The 17,802-nt window shown below is 46.5% G+C and overlaps 1 protein-coding gene across 1 annotated transcript in view; it reads right to left on the bottom strand.

The window, feature by feature from the left end:
• Positions 1-17,802, bottom strand: part of LOC126235970 (cytochrome P450 306a1) — a 417,442-nt gene that overhangs the window by 337,975 nt on the left and 61,665 nt on the right. Inside the window, exon 2 of the mRNA XM_049944945.1 lies at positions 11,968-12,302. Within this exon, the coding sequence (XP_049800902.1) occupies positions 11,968-12,295 (328 nt within the window). The 5' untranslated portion in view covers positions 12,296-12,302. The remainder of the gene's footprint in view (positions 1-11,967; positions 12,303-17,802) is intronic.

The raw sequence follows: 17,802 nt of genomic DNA, 5'->3' as shown, positions 1-17,802 counted from the left end.
CACGTACACGCGTGGTTTCCGTTTTCAATTACGGAGTGGAATAGAGTGTGTCCCGACATGTCAGGCCAATAGATGTTCAATGCGGTGGCCATCATTTGCTGCACACAATTGCAATCTCTGGCGTAATGAATGTCGTACACGCCGTAGTACATCTGGTGTAATGTCGCCGCAGGCTGCCACAATACGTTGTTTCATATCCTCTGGGGTTGTAGGCACATCACGGTACACGTTCTCCTTTAACGTACCCCACAGAAAGAAGTCCAGAGGTGTAAGATCAGGAGAACGGGCTGGCCAATTTAAGCGTCCTCCACGTCCTATGAAACGCCCGTCGAACACCCTGTCAAGGGTCAGCCTAGTGTTAATTGCGGAATGTGCAGGTGCACCATCATGCTGATACCACATACGTGGACGCGTTTCCAGTGGGACATTTTCGAGCAACGTTGGCAGATCATTCTGTAGAAACGCGATGTATGTTGCAGCTGTTTGGGCCCCTGCAATGAAGTGAAGACCAATGAGGTGGTCGCCAATGATTCCGCACAATACATTTACAGTCCACGGTCGCTGTCGCTCTACCTGTCTGAGACAGCGAGGATTATCCACGGACCAGTAATGCATGTTCCGTAGATTCACTGCCCCGTGTTTTGTGAAACCCGCTTCATCGGTAAACAGGTAGAACTGCAACGCATTCTCTATTAATGCCCATTGACAGAATTGCACTCGATGATTAAAGTCATCACCATGTAATTGCTGATGTAGCGACACATGAAACGGGTGAAAGCGGTGACGATGCAGTATGCGCATGACACTACTTTGACTCAGTCCACTGGCTCTCGCAATGTCCCGTGTACTCATGTGTGGGTTCATGGCAACACCAAAGCACCCGCTTCTCCTGTGACGGGCCTGTTACGGACCCGTTTGCGTGCTACGACCATACCTGTTGCATACAGTTGGCGGTAGATGTTTTGCAATGTCCGGGTACCGTTCTGCATACACCCTGCAGGCTTCTGCTGCATTTCGTCGACTCTCGCCATAGATGAGTATCATCTCCGCCTTTTCAGAGTTCGAATACACCATGGTCACAGTTCTTACAACACTACACTATCACAGACGTCTGGTAACACTGTGTACTACAGTTGGTCTGCGTGCGGAGACGAATGCAGAATAACAATAGCAGCAAGCGCTACATGCGGACACTGCGACAGCTAGACCAAACCACAACAGTGCAAGCCGGCCGGAGTGGCCGAGCGGTTCTAGGCGCTACAGTCTGGAACCGCGCGACCGCTGCGGTCGCAGGTTCGAATCCTGCCTCGGGCATGGATGTGTGTGATGTCCTTAGGTTAGTTAGGTTTAAGTAGTTCTAATTTCTAGGGGACTGATGACCACAGCAGTTAAGTCCCATAGTGCTCAGAGCCATTTGAACCATTTGAACCACAACAGTGCACTACAGCCACACTCGTAAACACGGTCGTCATCGTAAACATGTCCATGCAGATGCTGGTCGCCGACCGTGCCCCGTGTTTTTTACAACACGTAACTGAACGTCGGAGGTTTCAAGCGTCAACTTTAGGTTACAACATCTCCGGATGTAATTAACATTTTACAATGCAACAAACGGCACTGATTACGTACTTGTTTAGATGTTCAGATGTGCTAACAAAACTAACGTGGTTCCATTTAAAAAAACGTGGGTTTGTGTTAAAAAACATACTTCCGTGCATTTTTGTATGGTTTGTATTAAACAATTACACTAGCCCCTCTCCTCACGTTCGGTCTGTGGAATCGGTTCGTCAGTATTTGATGTGGTTTACGAAATACACTCCTGGAAATGGAAAAAAGAACACATTGACACCGGTGTGTCAGACCCACCATACTTGCTCCGGACACTGCGAGAGGGCTGTACAGGCAATGATCACACGCACGGCACAGCGGACACACCAGGAACCGCGGTGTTGGCCGTCGAATGGCGCTAGCTGCGCAGCATTTGTGCACCGCCGCCGTCAGTGTCAGCCAGTTTGCCGTGGCATACGGAGCTCCATCGCAGTCTTTAACACTGGTAGCATGCCGCGACAGCGTGGACGTGAACCGTATGTGCAGTTGACGGACTTTGAGCGAGGGCGTATACTGGGCATGCGAGAGGCCGGGTGGACGTACCGCCGAATTGCTCAACACGTGGGGCGTGAGGTCTCCACAGCACATCGATGTTGTCGCCAGTGGTCGGCGGAAGGTGCACGTGCCCGTCGACCTGGGACCGGACCGCAGCGACGCACGGATGCACGCCAAGACCGTAGGATCCTACGCAGTGCCGTAGGGGACCGCACCGCCACTTCCCAGCAAATTAGGGACACTGTTGCTCCTGGGGTATCGGCGAGGACCATTCGCAACCGTCTCCATGAAGCTGGGCTACGGTCCCGCACACCGTTAGGCCGTCTTCCGCTCACGCCCCAACATCGTGCAGCCCGCCTCCAGTGGTGTCGCGACAGGCGTGAATGGAGGGACGAATGGAGACGTGTCGTCTTCAGCGATGAGAGTCGCTTCTGCCTTGGTGCCAATGATGGTCGTATGCGTGTTTGGCGCCGTGCAGGTGAGCGCCACAATCAGGACTGCATACGACCGAGGCACACAGGGCCAACACCCGGCATCATGGTGTGGGGAGCGATCTGCTACACTGGCCGTACACCACTGGTGATCGTCGAGGGGACACTGAATAGTGCACGGTACATCCAAACCGTCATCGAACCCATCGTTCTACCATTCCTAGACCGGTAAGGGAACGTGCTGTTCCAACAGGACAATGCACGTCCGCATGTATCCCGTGCCACCCAACGTGCTCTAGAAGGTGTAAGTCAACTACCCTGGCCAGCAAGATCTCCGGATCTGTCCCCCATTGAGCATGTTTGGGACTGGATGAAGCGTCGTCTCACGCGGTCTGCACGTCCAGCACGAACGCTGGTCCAACTGAGGCGCCAGGTGGAAATGGCATGGCAAGCCATTCCACAGGACTACATCCAGCATCTCTACGATCGTCTCCATGGGAGAATAGCAGCCTGCATTGCTGCGAAAGGTGGATATACACTGTACTAGTGCCAACATTGTGCATGCTCTATTGCCTGTGTCTATGTGCCTGTGGTTTTGTCAGTGTGATCATGTGATGTATCTGACCCCAGGAATGTGTCAATAAAGTTTCCCCTTCCTGGGACAATGAATTCGCGGTGTTCTTATTTCAATTTCCAGGAGTGTATATCCAGCGGTAACGTTAGGTGACTCACCCTATTGTATATATATATATATATATATATATATATATATATATATATACCTACCGGAGCGGCAACCGCCAAACGGAAACACGTAAGTTTTTCACCAACCTAATGTTTTCAAGAAAATTTTAGTCTTGGTGACAGTTTATATACCCCAATATTCCTCAGGCCTCATGATGCACGAGCAGTTATTTCGCTGTTGAATAATGGACGATATTCACTATTTATCGTAGATATCTCGCACAGAAACTCACACTACAACAATATTGAATTTTACGCTTTTCCTAAAGCGTGAGCAGAAAGATGCGCTGTATATCATAGGTGCCACGTGCTCTGCGACGCACATACCTAGCCAGTGAAATGATACGATCCTACGGTATTTTTAGCCGGAAGGCCCCACTTGGTGTTGTTCGGCCACCCAGTGCACTTCGACGACTCGTGTGTCGATGACGATGAAATAATGATGAAAACAATATAACATCCCACCCTGAGCGGATAAAATTTCCAACACAGCGGGGAATCGAACCGAGACCCCCCCCCTGCATGGCAGTCAGCCGCGTCGCGCTGATCACACAGATACGGAGCACATAGCCAGTGTGTGGTCACCATCGGCTGCTGGCCAGTGCCCGCCGCATCGAACGCAGTGCCTCAAGCACCAAATGTTCTGAGGTGAACAGTCTTACGTCGTCGGTGTCGTCTTGTCCACAAATTGAATTTGGAAGGATCTTGTGGTACTGCTGTGGAGGTAAATTCCATGATAGTTCTTCATGCCACTGAATATCACAGCAAAGTGGCATCGTTGTTGGAAGATAGCACATACAAATGCATAAAATAGGACCAACTCTGTCATACAGAAGAAAAACGGTGGAACTCCTGAAGAATCATGGTCTAACTGGGGATATCATCAAGAATGTTAGAGCACGAGCTTTTAGACCTAAGGTTGTACATACTACCTAAGGTCCACAGGGAAGTTATTCCACTGAGGCCCATTGTTAGAGCCATTGGTTCTCCTACCTACAGTGCTTGACAAAAATTAAACTAAGTTGATGACTAATAGTTGGCCACTCTGAACACCGCATCAAAAATTCTTGTGTGTTCATTGAGAAAATTAAACAAATTACAGTTGGCCCTAACGATATTTTAGTCAGCCTGGATGTGCTCTTACCATTAACAAAAATTGCTGCGGAGGACACCTTGAAACTGTTGGCAGAGCATTTCCTTCCTGGAACGACAGAGTTGTTAGACATGTTATGACGACCACTACTTCTTGAACGGCAGTAAATTTTATGAAATCACGGGTGGAATATCTATTGTTTCTCCTTTGTCTCCAGGGACAGCCAGATTTTTTTATGGAAGATTTTGTGGGACGTGCATTAAATTCGGCTCAACTTCGTCCATCTTCATATTATCGTTATGTTGACGACTCCTTTATGGTTTGGACACACTGCATAGAAGCTCTTGAACACTTCCAGGAACATATAAGCAGCATGCAGCATGCACCCAAACATCCAGTTCTCAGCCGTGACAGACAAGGAGGGAAGGCTGCCGTTTCTAGATGTTCTGGTACAATGGAAGTCGGATGGACGTCTCGACCACTCAGTGTACCGCAAGCCGATGCACACTGATTTATATCTCAGGGCCCGGAGTTTCCGCCATCCAGTCCAGAAGAGAGCAGCTTTAAATACACTGGTACCCAGAGCAAAAATCTGGCAGATTGAAACTGCATACAGGACCGAGACTCGAACTCGGGACCTTTGACTTTCGCGAGCAAGTGCTCTACCAACTGAGCTACCCAAGCACGACTCACGACGCGTCCCTGCAGCTTCAATTCTGCCAGTACCCTCGTCTCCTACCTTCCAGCGCGGACGTTGACATTATCTGGGACAGCATGACTTAAGTATTGACCACTCAGGAGCTGTCTCTGGGCTATATAGAGCCACCACAGGAGCAGTTTTGACAGTCAGTTGTTCCTGGCGAAGACGATGATGGAAACCGTTGAAAGCTTGAGGCTTTACCCTGAATTAACGCAGCAAGAAGTCCGAGAATGTTTTGTACTACAGAACACGCCGTATTTATAAAAGCATTGTTTGGAGCTTGTCTGCATGTACGTAAACAGGAGAGAATGATGATGTGGCTGTAATCACAGGTAGTGTTTGGCAAACTGTGGTGTCTGGCGGCACAGCTACCAAGCGTCGGAGCAGTGGTGAGACACAACATTGTTAGGAGACACGTGGCTCGGTGGTCGAACTGGGCGGACGTGTGGTTGAGTGGCGCTACAAGCTTTGTTTGGGCGCGTTGTGTGCTAGTAACGTAATCTAAATAAAGTCGCGCAGGCAGTGAACTTTAATAACGTGTAATATACAGGGTGATTCAAAAAGAATACCACAACTTCAAAAATTAGTATTTAATGAAAGAAACATAATATAACCTTCTGTTATACATCATTACAAAGAGTATTTAAAAAGGTTTTTTTCACTCAAAAACAAGTTCAGAGATGTTCAATATGGCCCCCTCCAGACACTCGAGCAATATCAACCCGATACTCCAACTCGTTCCACACTCTCTGTAGCATATCAGGCGTAACAGTTTGGATAGCTGCTGTTATTTCTCGTTTCAAATCATCAATGGTGGCTGGGAGAGGTGGCCGAAACACCATATCCTTAACATACCCCCATAAGAAAAAATCGCAGGGGGTAAGATCAGCACTTCTTGGAGGCCAGTGATGAAGTGCTCTGTCACGGGCTGCCTGGCGGCCGATCCATCGCCTCGGGTAGTTGACGTTCAGGTAGTTACGGACAGATAAGTGCCAATGTGGTGGCGCTCCATCCTGCTGAAATATGAATTGTTGTACTTCTTGTTCGAGCTGAGGGAACAGCCAATTCTCTAACATCTCCAGATACTGTAGTCCAGTTACTGCTTGCTGGATGCGTGCTACATTTTCATCACTCGTTCTCGGCTGTCCAGAACTTTTCCCTTTGCACAAACACCCATTCTCTCTAAACTGTTTATACCAACGTTTAATACACCACCTATCAGGAGGTTTAACACCATACTTCGTTCGAAATGCACGCTGAACAACTGTCGTCGATTCACTTCTGCCATAGTCAATAACACAAAAAGCTTTCTGTTGAGCGGTCGCCATCTTAGCATCAACTGACGCTGACGCCTAGTCAACAGCGCCTCAAGCGAACAAATGTACAACTAAATGAAACTTTATAGCTCCCTTAATTCGCCGACAGATAGTGCTTAGCTCTGCCTTTTCTCGTTGCAGAGTTTTAAATTCCTAAAGTTGTGGTATTCTTTTTGAATCACCCTGTATTTCTGCTGCTGGCAAACTGTTGGCGCTTAGATGTGAATAGTTCATGAACAAAGCTTGCGACATGTGCGATACATTCTTCAGTGTGTTAGGGTAGGTGATGTGTGTGTGTGTGTGTGTGTGTGTGTGTGTGTGTGTGTGTGTGTGTGTTAGCATAAGTTAGTTTAAGTAGTGTGTAAGTCTAGGGACCGATGACCTCAGCAGTTTGGTCCCTTAAGAATTCACACACATTAGAACATTTTTTTGTAAGATGTCCCACGAGGCAACATATCAACTCTTCTGTGAATGAAGTTTCGTGTGCACTATTGGTAACGGCACACTCACGTCCGAGTAAGCTCTTTGAACTCTGGAAGGCGACGTCTTTGAATTGCTGTGGATGTAATGACGAATGTACAACCATTTAATTTGAGGACACTAGGTCCCCACAATATTCAAGAAAGGCAATATGAGTAATCCACTAAATTACAGGCCCATATCATTAACGTCGATATGCATCAAGATTTTGGAACATATATTGTGTTCGAACATTATGAATTACCTCGAAGAGAACAGTCAGTTGACACGCAGTCAACATGGATTTAGTAAACAGTTTGAAGCACGGTTCGTTACTCACAATAAGTGTTGAACGTTTTTGACAAGGGGTTTCGAACTCATTCCGTATATCCAGAGCCGGCCGGAGTGGCCAAGTGGTTCTAGGCGCTACATTCTGGAACCGCGCTGCTGCTACGGTCGCAGGTTCGAATCCTGCCTCGGGCATGGGTGTGTGTGATGTCCTTAGGTTAGTTAGGTTTAAGTAGTTCTAAGTTCTAGGGGACTGATGACCTCAGAAGTTGAGTCCCATAGTGCTCAGAGCCATTTCGTATATCCAGATTTCCAGAAGGCTTTTGACACTGAACTACACAAGCGACTTGTAATCAAATTGCGCTCTTATGGAATATCGTCTCAGTTAAGCGACTGGATTCGCGATTTCCTGCCAGAGATCACAGTTAGTAAGAGATGACAGAAAGTCATCGAGTAAAACAGAAGTAATTTATGGGCTTCCCCAAGGTAGTGCTATAGGCTCTCTGCAGTTCCTTATCTATATGAATGATTCAAGAGACAATCTGAGCAGCCATCTTCGGTTGTTTGCAGATGACGCTGTCGTTTACCGATTAATAAAGTCATCAGAAGATCAAAACAAAGTGCAAAATGATTTAGAAAAGATATATGTATGGTGCGAAAACTGGTAATTGCCCCTAAATAATTTAAAGTGTGAGGTCATCCACATGAGTGCTAAAAGGAATCTGTTGAACTTCGGTTGTACGATAAATTAATCAAACCTAAAGGACGTAAATTCAACTGAATACCTAGGAATTACAATTACGAACAGCTTAACTTGGAAAGCACACACAGAAAATGTTGTGCGGAAGGTGAACCAAAGACTACGTTTTATTAGCATAACACTCAGAAGATGCAACAGATCTACTAAAAGAGACTGCCTACACTACGCTTGTCCGTCCTCTTTTGGAGTGCCGCTGCGCAGTGTGGGATCCTTACCAGATAGGATTAAGGCAGTGCATCGAAAAAGTTCAAAGAAGAGCAGCATGTTTTGGATTATCGAGAAATAGAGGAGAGAGTGTCATGGACATTACACAGGACTTGGAGTGGACATCATTAAAACAAAGACGTTTCCGTTGCGGCAGGATCTTCTCACGAAATTTCAATCATTAGCTTTCTTCTCCAAAAGCGAAAATATTTTGTTTACGCCAACCTAAATTGAGAGAAACGATGATCATCATAAAGTAAGCGAAATCAGAGCGCGCACAGAAATATATAGGTGTTTGTTTTTCCCGCGCTCTGTTCCAGAGTGGAAAATAGAGAATTATTGTGAAGTTGGTTCGACAAACCGTCTGCCAGCCACTTAAGTGTGATTTGTAGAATATCCATGTAGATGTAGACGTAGATGTAGTGTTATTCCACCAGAATTAGTTTCCCTTTATTGGTAGCTGTATTCAAAATGCCGAAGTGTGGTTGTGTTGAAACATTCATTAGGTAGACTTCTCATGTTGAAGCGCCATATGCTCATAACTGCAATAGACGTAAGGTTGAGCAATTCCGTTGGCCGGGAAGGACACAGAACTGGCAGCTAGGCCAGTATTAACACAATGCCAATCACCCCTGTAAACTACCGTGAGTTATGTCCGACCTTACATTGTCAAGTAAGGTTTGTCATTCCATGTTCTCTCAAAGTCGACCGATGTAATATTTTTCTGTCCTGCACCAACACAACGGTTCCATTTACAGTGAAAAGTAATCTGACCGTGAGATGAAATCGGAAGTGTTAAAAGCTCGAACACAACATTCTGCAGATATTGCCACATGCGAGATAAAGAAAACGATTTTTTGCTAATCTTTCGTTGTTAAAATTCACAAACTTTTGAGGTGAAATTTACACAAACATAATTTTTGAAATTTCTAAGTTAAAAAACAAAGTATGTGTATATTCGAGTATGATTTCAATGAGGAAAAGACCTGAGCTCCAAACGGTTAAGACTAAGTTGGTGGCATGAGACGTATGCTCCGTACCTTAGATCGCTTTTCTGTGTCAGTTTGAGGGCATTTCCTGGCTCGATACAAGTGGCCTTTATCAGACTGTTCGTCTCTACTTCCCATACACCACTGTGTTAAGTTGTAAACAGGTATCGTTTACACCGTGTAGAGTGGTTCTCCGGAGAGTTCTTGTACTTTCGATGTCATTCAAAAATTGTTAACTGTACAATGTCTGTCTCGTTGCTCAGTTGACGCCGCGTAACCGAATACTATGCTTTTAGAACAAAACGCAATTTGTTTGCTTTTCAACTTTAAATACAATCTGCATCTGGAAAGTTCTGCGAATGGTGTCAGTAAACAAAGGAGACAAGAGTTATAAACAAAATACATCTACTGGCTTAGACTCTCTTTGCTTGCCTGCATTCCTCCTGCTCTTATTCTCAAAGAGAGCCGGCGACCATACGCAAGCATTCGTCGCACTCGGTCGGAGTTGTTTGGGATTGTGCGTTTTTGACCCGAACGCGTTTCATCCTCCACACTGTCCTTTCCTCCTGTAACGCGTTTAAACCACAGAAATACGTACTTTTTACTCACTGCTTCAACACTGTACACGAGCGCTAACATTTCGCGAGTCTCCGTCATCATTTCCCCTAATCTGAACCAAAACGCATGTTGACACGTTGCTCGATTTTGCCCTCCATTTTACAGTAACAGGTGTGCGACGGATGCTTGTGGATGATATGCAAAGACGTAGCGGATATCAAACAACGCTTGACCGTGTGACGTGTTTCGAGTGATTCCAGAAGAAGTGTTTGCTGACTGTTTCCTACAGCTTTACAACCGATATCAGAAGTGAGCTGTAGCTACTCGTGATTACTCTGAAGACCAGTAAAGGCATTTCCATTGTAATTTTTTCTTTTATTTTCTGAGACCATTCACCGAGCTTTTCATATGTACCTTGTATGGAGCTATGGTACCAAGAAGCGACGGAAGCCCTGATAAACGTGAGCACTATAACATTCGCCATTTAAGGGAATGACTCCATGAACACAACTTCAGCCGCACCTTTCATTTCTGCTTGCATTACACTCTAGGCTGGGCACGTTTAACGTCGTAAACCGTAGCGCCATTAACAATTCGGCCTCGTCAAGTGAGACAGTAAAGTTAATTGGATACATCTTCCATGGATAATCTAAACGATTCTTTTATCGAAATGGTTTGGAACAAGTCAGTTTACAAGGTATGTAAACATGATTAGTGTTAACATTAGTGAATAGATTATTATTTTCAGTCCAACTCATTCAACCACATCTTTTTTATTGATTTGCAGTTTTTAAGCAGAAATTCGTCAATGGATAGGAAGGAGTTGTCCAGGAGGAATGATTTTAAATTAGATGTAAAACTTGCTTCTCTGTTCGTCAGATTATGTTATTGGGTAAATTATCAGTTTTTGTTGCTGCATATTAGTTGCTTTCTGAGCCACCACAGTTTTAACAATGGGTAGTGGAGGTCATTTTTCCGTCTTATGTTATGGGTATGGACACCGCTGTTCTTCTCAAATGGTGATGGATTACTTACGATGAATTTCATTACTGAATATATTTATCATAACGGCGCAGTTAAAAAGAGTAGGTCCTTGAAGAAGTGCCTACGTGACGACCGTGGGTGAGCACCACACATTACTCTTACTGCTCCCTTTTGCGCAATCAATACTTTCTTTGTAAGTGATGAGTTACCCCACAAAATTATCCGAAAGACATTATTGACTGAAAATATGCATAAAATGTCAGGATGTTCTTACAATTGTTTCCAAGACTGCCTATTATACGAAGAGCAGAAGGAGCTGGACTTGTTTCATAAGCTCAGTAGTATGCATCTTCCCGTTAAAGTTTTTATCAATACGTACATCCAAAAATTTGGAGCATTTTACCCTAATTACTGATTCCTGCTCGTGTGCTACATCAGTTGCTGAAATTACTTTCTCCGTTGTACAGAACTAAATGCAGTGTGGTTTTCTTCATTTTTTTTCAAAATTTACAGAATCCATTCGAAGAGAACTGCTTAATAATTCCTTGTAAAATGTCATTTAATAATTCTTCTGCTCCTTTCTAACTGATACGATTTATTACAACACTAGTGTCCACATCTACATGGATACTCTGAAAATCACATTTAAGTGCATGGGAGAGGGTTCACCGAACCACTCTGACAGTAATTCTCTATTATTCCAATCTCGCACAGCGCGCGGAAAAACGATCAGCTACGTTTGCAGTGCGAGCTCTGATTTCCCTTACTTTATTATGACAGTGTCTTTAACAGATCTTTTACATTTTCTGAGTGTCCTTTCAATAAAATGCAGTCTTTGGTTAGCCTTCCCCATAAAATTTTCTCTGTGTTCCTTCGAATTAAAGCAGTTCGCAGTTGTAATTCCTAGACATTAAGTTGAATTTACGGCCTTTAGATTTGACTTATTTAGCGCCTAACCGAAGTTTAACGGATTCCTTTCAGCACTCAGATGGATGACCACACACTTTTGGTCAATTGTCAATTTTTGCACCGTACGGATGTCTTTTCTAAATCGTTTTACGGTTTGTTTTGATCTTTAGATCACTTTACTGGACGATAAACGACTGCCAAAAGTACGAATGTTTTTTCCTGAAAGTGGAAGGTCGTTACATACGTAAGGAATATGAATGGACACAAAATTGTGATCTCCTTCCTCCCTCCCCCCCCCCCCTCCCAGTACCTAAAATTTCCAATATTCTCTTAACTGTTCAGCGTACCTTTCGGATTCTGTTGGGTAAGTATGATTAAAACCAGCTGGGTGTAGAGCGATCAGTTCTATAAATACGGTAAGCGACTCACCCTTGCCCTTCATGATGCCGTGCGTGAGGTAGAGCGGCGCGCGGCCGGTGCACGCGTCCTTGGCGAAGGCGTCGCGCACGAGGCGGGCGTCGGCCAGCACGACGGTGGGCACCGAGCCCAGGCGCAGCGAGAAGATGGGCCCGTAGCGGCGCGCCAGCGCGCTCAGCGACTCGTGCGGCGCCGCGGGGTCCAGCAGCAGCAGGTTGCCCAGCAGCGGCAGCCCGCGCGGCCCGGGAGGGCGCCCCTTCTGCATGTGGGGCCGCAGCCGCAGCCACAGCCAGAGCGCCACCGCCGCCACCAGCGCCGCCGCCCACAACCACGGCTCCATCCTCTGCCTGCAACCGAGCCGTGCACCTGCTCTGAATCTTCGTCCTGTAACTGCCCACGTCGTGTTGTGCCGACTCCACTGTAGCTTGAATGGATTTTTAAGTTTGTTTTATATGCCCGACTTCTAATTTCACCACACAAGTCTCCAGGGTTGAGCAGTTATTGCCCGATGACGACACGCAATACAGTTTGTTAAAGCGGAGTTCGCCGTTATTAATTATGTTTTTACATTTAATTTTATTACTGGTACAGAGACTCAACGTTCCTTTGTTTAACAGCGCGTCGTCAAAATAAGTATGAAATGCTAATGTCTTTGCAATACATAATGTCGACTATTGAGTTAAAGTTCGTACCAATTTTGCCATTATAGAGAAGAGAAACCTTAAGCGCTTCTGCTTCTATAGTCTCAGTATCAAACGTTCACTAATTTCAATTTAGTTCCTATCTCAGTTCACTATTTAACACAATTATATATCAATGTCATTTCAGCGATATTACGTCGGTTCCACACTAACGGAATAACACGTAATTGTCATTTAACATCACTTTTATTAATAATCCTGTTTCTTATGACGTAAATGTTAATGAATGATCACTATCTAGGAGGAAAGAGGGATTGATCCTAATCATGAGATAATAGCTTTTAATGAGACCGCAATCGTTAATTAAATAAAGAGTCACGTTCAAGGATGATATGTGACTACTTTCGTTACGTCAGTTTTCACGTATCTGTCAAAACTAATCCTGTCGCCCACAATTCAAATTAACACTGACGTTAACCCCTTTTGTCGGAACATCGAATCGTAACTAGTATGTGAAACTTTATTCTAGTCCCCGAATTAATTCCTTTCAGATACGCGCACGACCGAACAGCAGAACGGAACACAAACGACTTGTTTTAACAACCGAACAACGCAATGACGTTACATTACGACAATGTCCGCCCAATGAACATCTCTGACTTTATCGTCTCTACTCTGCTTAGTTAAATTATTCCTAATTACAATTTATTCAGCTTTCAAATAACTTCCGGGAATTCAGCCAGGTAACACTTTCAGCGACCGCCGATATTTCGGCGGGAGAACACCCCGCCATTTTCAAGGCAAACTGCAACGGACAGGCGGCGTACATGCAAATTTGCATGTACGCCGCCTGTCCGTTGCAGTTTGCCTTGAAAATGGCGGGGTGTTCTCCCGCCGAAATATCGGCGGTCGCTGAAAGTGTTACCTGGCTGAATTCCCGGAAGTTATTTGAAAGTTGTATACGCCAGGAGAAACTCAGGTCTCACAATTTATTCAGCTATTTAACGAAAACATCAAACAAAAAATAAAATAAATTTATCTCAATGTTATAGTCCGTACCATCGCCTTGCGTACTGAGTAACTTACAGTGATCAGAGGAATAACCCTTATGAGTCACACAATCAAGATTTTTGAAAGAATTTTACTAAATCGAATAAGTGAAAAGATAGAAAAGGAGCAGAGTGAAGAACAGGCTGGGTCTAGGAAAGGAAGAAGCACGATCGACCTGATATTTTCTATCCGTCAACTGATGGAAAAGAGTTGGGAGGATAACAAAACGGTGATAATAGTTTTTATAGACATAGAAAAGGCATATGACTCAGTTAACAGGGAAAGACTCTGAGAAAAAAATGAAGAAGATAGATATATGGTTCAAATGGCTCTGAGCTCTATGGGACTTAACATCGGAGGTCATCAGTCCCCTAGAACTTAAAACTACTTAAACCTAACTAACCTAAGGACATCACACACGTCCATGCCCCAGGCAGGATTCGAACCTGCGACCGTAGCAGCAGCGCGGTTCCAGACTGAAGCGACTACATAGATATAGAAGATGGACACAATGTAATTAGACAATGTACAGAGGACACAATTGTAGAATTAGAACAGCATTGGGGAACACTGAATACTTCGAAATAAGAAAAGGACTTAAGCATGGAAGTATTCTAACTCCTGCACTTTTTAATGTTGTGATGGAGGGGATGAATAGGGCAGTTAAAGATATAGTAAAAGAAAAAGACAAGATGATTTTTGCAGATGATATGGTAATATGGGGCGGTAAAGGGGTAGATGTACAGTTACAACTGGATGTGTGGAAGGAAATAATGAAAAAGTATGGATTAAAAATAAAGATAAGAGTGAAGTAATGGTATTTGAAAGAGAGAAAGGGATCAACGGAAATATTACCTTGAATGGAGAACCTCTAAAAGTGGTAGAAAGTTTTACTCATTTAGGGAGTGAAATACACTCCTGGAAATTGAAATAAGAACACCGTGAATTCATTGTCCCAGGAAGGGGAAACTTTATTGACACATTCCTGGGGTCAGATACATCACATGATCACACTGACAGAACCACAGGCACATAGACACAGGCAACAGAGCATGCACAATGTCGGCACTAGTACAGTGTATATCCACCTTTCGCAGCAATGCAGGCTGCTATTCTCCCATGGAGACGATCGTAGAGATGCTGGATGTAGTCCTGTGGAACGGCTTGCCATGCCATTTCCACCTGGCGCCTCAGCTGGACCAGCGTTCGTGCTGGACGTGCAGACCGCGTGAGACGACGCTTCATCCAGTCCCAAACATGCTCAATGGGGGACAGATCCGGAGATCTTGCTGGCCAGGGTAGTTGACTTACACCTTCTAGAGCACGTTGGGTGGCACGGGATACATGCGGACGTGCATTGTCCTGTTGGAACAGCAAGTTCCCTTGCCGGTCTAGGAATGGTAGAACGATGGGTTCGATGACGGTTTGGATGTACCGTGCACTATTCAGTGTCCCCTCGACGATCACCAGTGGTGTACGGCCAGTGTAGGAGATCGCTCCCCACACCATGATGCCGGGTGTTGGCCCTGTGTGCCTCGGTCGTATGCAGTCCTGATTGTGGCGCTCACCTGCACGGCGCCAAACACGCATACGACCATCATTGGCACCAAGGCAGAAGCGACTCCCTAATTTGCTGGGAAGTGGCGGTGCGGTCCCCTACGGCACTGCGTAGGATCCTACGGTCTTGGCGTGCATCCGTGCGTCGCTGCGGTCCGGTCCCAGGTCGACGGGCACGTGCACCTTCCGCCGACCACTGGCGACAACATCGATGTACTGTGGAGACCTCACGCCCCACGTGTTGAGCAATTCGGCGCTACGTCCACCCGGCCTCCCGCATGCCCACTATACGCCCTCGCTCAAAGTCCGTCAACTGCACATACGGTTCACGTCCACGCTGTCGCGGCACGCTAGCAGTGTTAAAGACTGCGATGGAGCTCCGTATGCCACGGCAAACTGGCTGACACTGACGGCGGCGGTGCACAAATGCTGCGCAGCTAGCGGCATTCGACGGCCGACACCGCGGTTCCTGGTGTGTCCGCTGTGCCGTGCGTGTTTTTTTTGTTTTTTTGTTTTTTGTGGTTTTAGGGCGCACAACGTCAACGGTCATTAGCGCCCAGACTACTTTAGGAATGCACCTCGAGTCACAAGTTTAAAACAGCAACGAAACGGAAAACACGATGAAAGACATACTGACAGGCATAGGATTAAAAAAGAAAACAGCATAATCAAATGTCCTTTGAGAGGGTTGTCAAATTGATAAAATGAAGAACGCGAGCAGCTGCTCGTGGGTCATCCGCTAAAATGGCTTCTACAGTACATGGCAGGCCAAGATCGAGACGCAGGGTGTTAAAATCCGGACACGACGTTAAAATGTGGCGGACCGTCAGCAATTGCCCACATGGGGAGAACGGCGCCGGCGCAGCCGTCAGCAGATGGCGATGGCTGAACCGGCAGTGGCCAATTCGCAACCGGGCCAAAACTACCTCCTCCCGCCGAGAAGGGCGTGAGGAGGACGTCCAAGCCACGGGAAGAGCTTTCAAGGCCCGAAGCTTGTTGTCTGGAAGTGCAGCCCAATCGGCATGCCACAGCGATACAATGCGCCGACAAATTACCCTGCTACAATCTGACGAAGGGACACAACAAGAAGCTGTCCGAGGCTGGAGGACCGCAGCCTTGGCCGCGGCATCTGCAGCTTCGTTCCCAGGGATACCGACATGGCCAGGAACCCACATAAAGCTAACCGGAGAACCGACTTCCACCAGCTGCTGAAGAGAGCGTTGGATCCGGTGCACGAAAGGGTGAACCGGGTACGGATCACCGAGGCTCTGGATAGCGCTCAGGGAATCGGAGCAGATGACATATGCAGAATGTCGGTGGCGGCAGATGTAAAGGACAGCCTGGTAGAGGGCAAAGAGCTCAGCTGTGAAGACCGAACAATGGCCATGGAGCCGATATTGGAAACTTTGTGCCCCGATAATAAAAGAACACCCGACCCCGTCATTGGTCTTAGAGCCATCTGTATAAATGAAGGTCATATTAATGAACTTCGAACGAAGTTCGACAAAACGGGAGTGGTAGACTGAACCGGGGGTAACCTCCTTCGGGAGCGAGCAGAGGTCAAGGTGGACGCGAACCTGAGCCTGGAGCCAAGGTGGCGTGTGGCTCTCGCCCACTCGAAAGGTGGCAGGGAGTGAAAAATTAAGGTGTTGAAGGAGGCGACGAAAGCGAACTCCAGGGCGTAGCAGGGCAGAGACATACAACCCGTATTGACTGTCGAGAGAGTCATCAAAAAAGGAACGATAAGACGGGTGGTCGGGCATTGCCAGTAGCCGACAGGCATACCGACAAAGCAGTATATCGCGCCGGTAGGTGAGTGGCAACTCACCAGCGTCAGCATGAAGACTCTCGACGGGACTAGTATAAAACGCTCCGATCGCAAGTCGTAAACCCCGATGTTGTATGGAGTTGAGGCGGCGTAAGATGGATGGCCGTGCAGAGGCGTATACGAAGCTCCCATAATCCAGCTTGGAGCGGACGATCGACCGATATAGGCGAAGTAGGACGGTTCGATCCGCTCCCCACGACGTACCACTGAGAACACGGAGGACATTGAGAGAACGTGTACAACGGGCAGCCAAATAAGACACATGTGGAGACCAACTAATGTAAGACCTAAAAATTTTGTTGTCTCCACGAATGGGAGAGCAACGGGACCGAGTCGTAAGGACGGTGGGAGAAACTCTTTGTAGCGCCAGAAGTTAATACAGACCGTCTTCTCGGCAGAAAAACGGAAGCCATTGGCGACACTCCAGGAGTAAAGACGGTCAAGAGAACGCTGAAGACAGCGCTCCAGGAAACACGTACGCTGCGCGCTGCAATAGATGGTAAAATCGTCCACGAAAAGGGAGCCTGATACATCAGCTGGGAGGCAATCCATTATTGGATTGATCGCTATGGCGAAGAGAGCGACGCTCAAAACTGAGCCCTGTGGCACCCCATTCTCCTGGCGAAAGGTGTCTGACAGGACAGAACCCACACGTACCCTGAACTGGATCCATAAAAAAGGAACGAATAAAAAGAGGGAGGCGACCGCGAAGGCCCCATGTATGCATGGTGCGGAGAATGCCCGCCCTCCAACAGGTGTCGTAAGCCTTCT

This window comes from Schistocerca nitens, chromosome 1 (genome assembly GCF_023898315.1).
Source record: "Schistocerca nitens isolate TAMUIC-IGC-003100 chromosome 1, iqSchNite1.1, whole genome shotgun sequence".
NCBI lineage: Eukaryota > Metazoa > Arthropoda > Insecta > Orthoptera > Acrididae > Schistocerca > Schistocerca nitens.
This window is presented reverse-complemented; position numbering and strand designations above follow the sequence as displayed.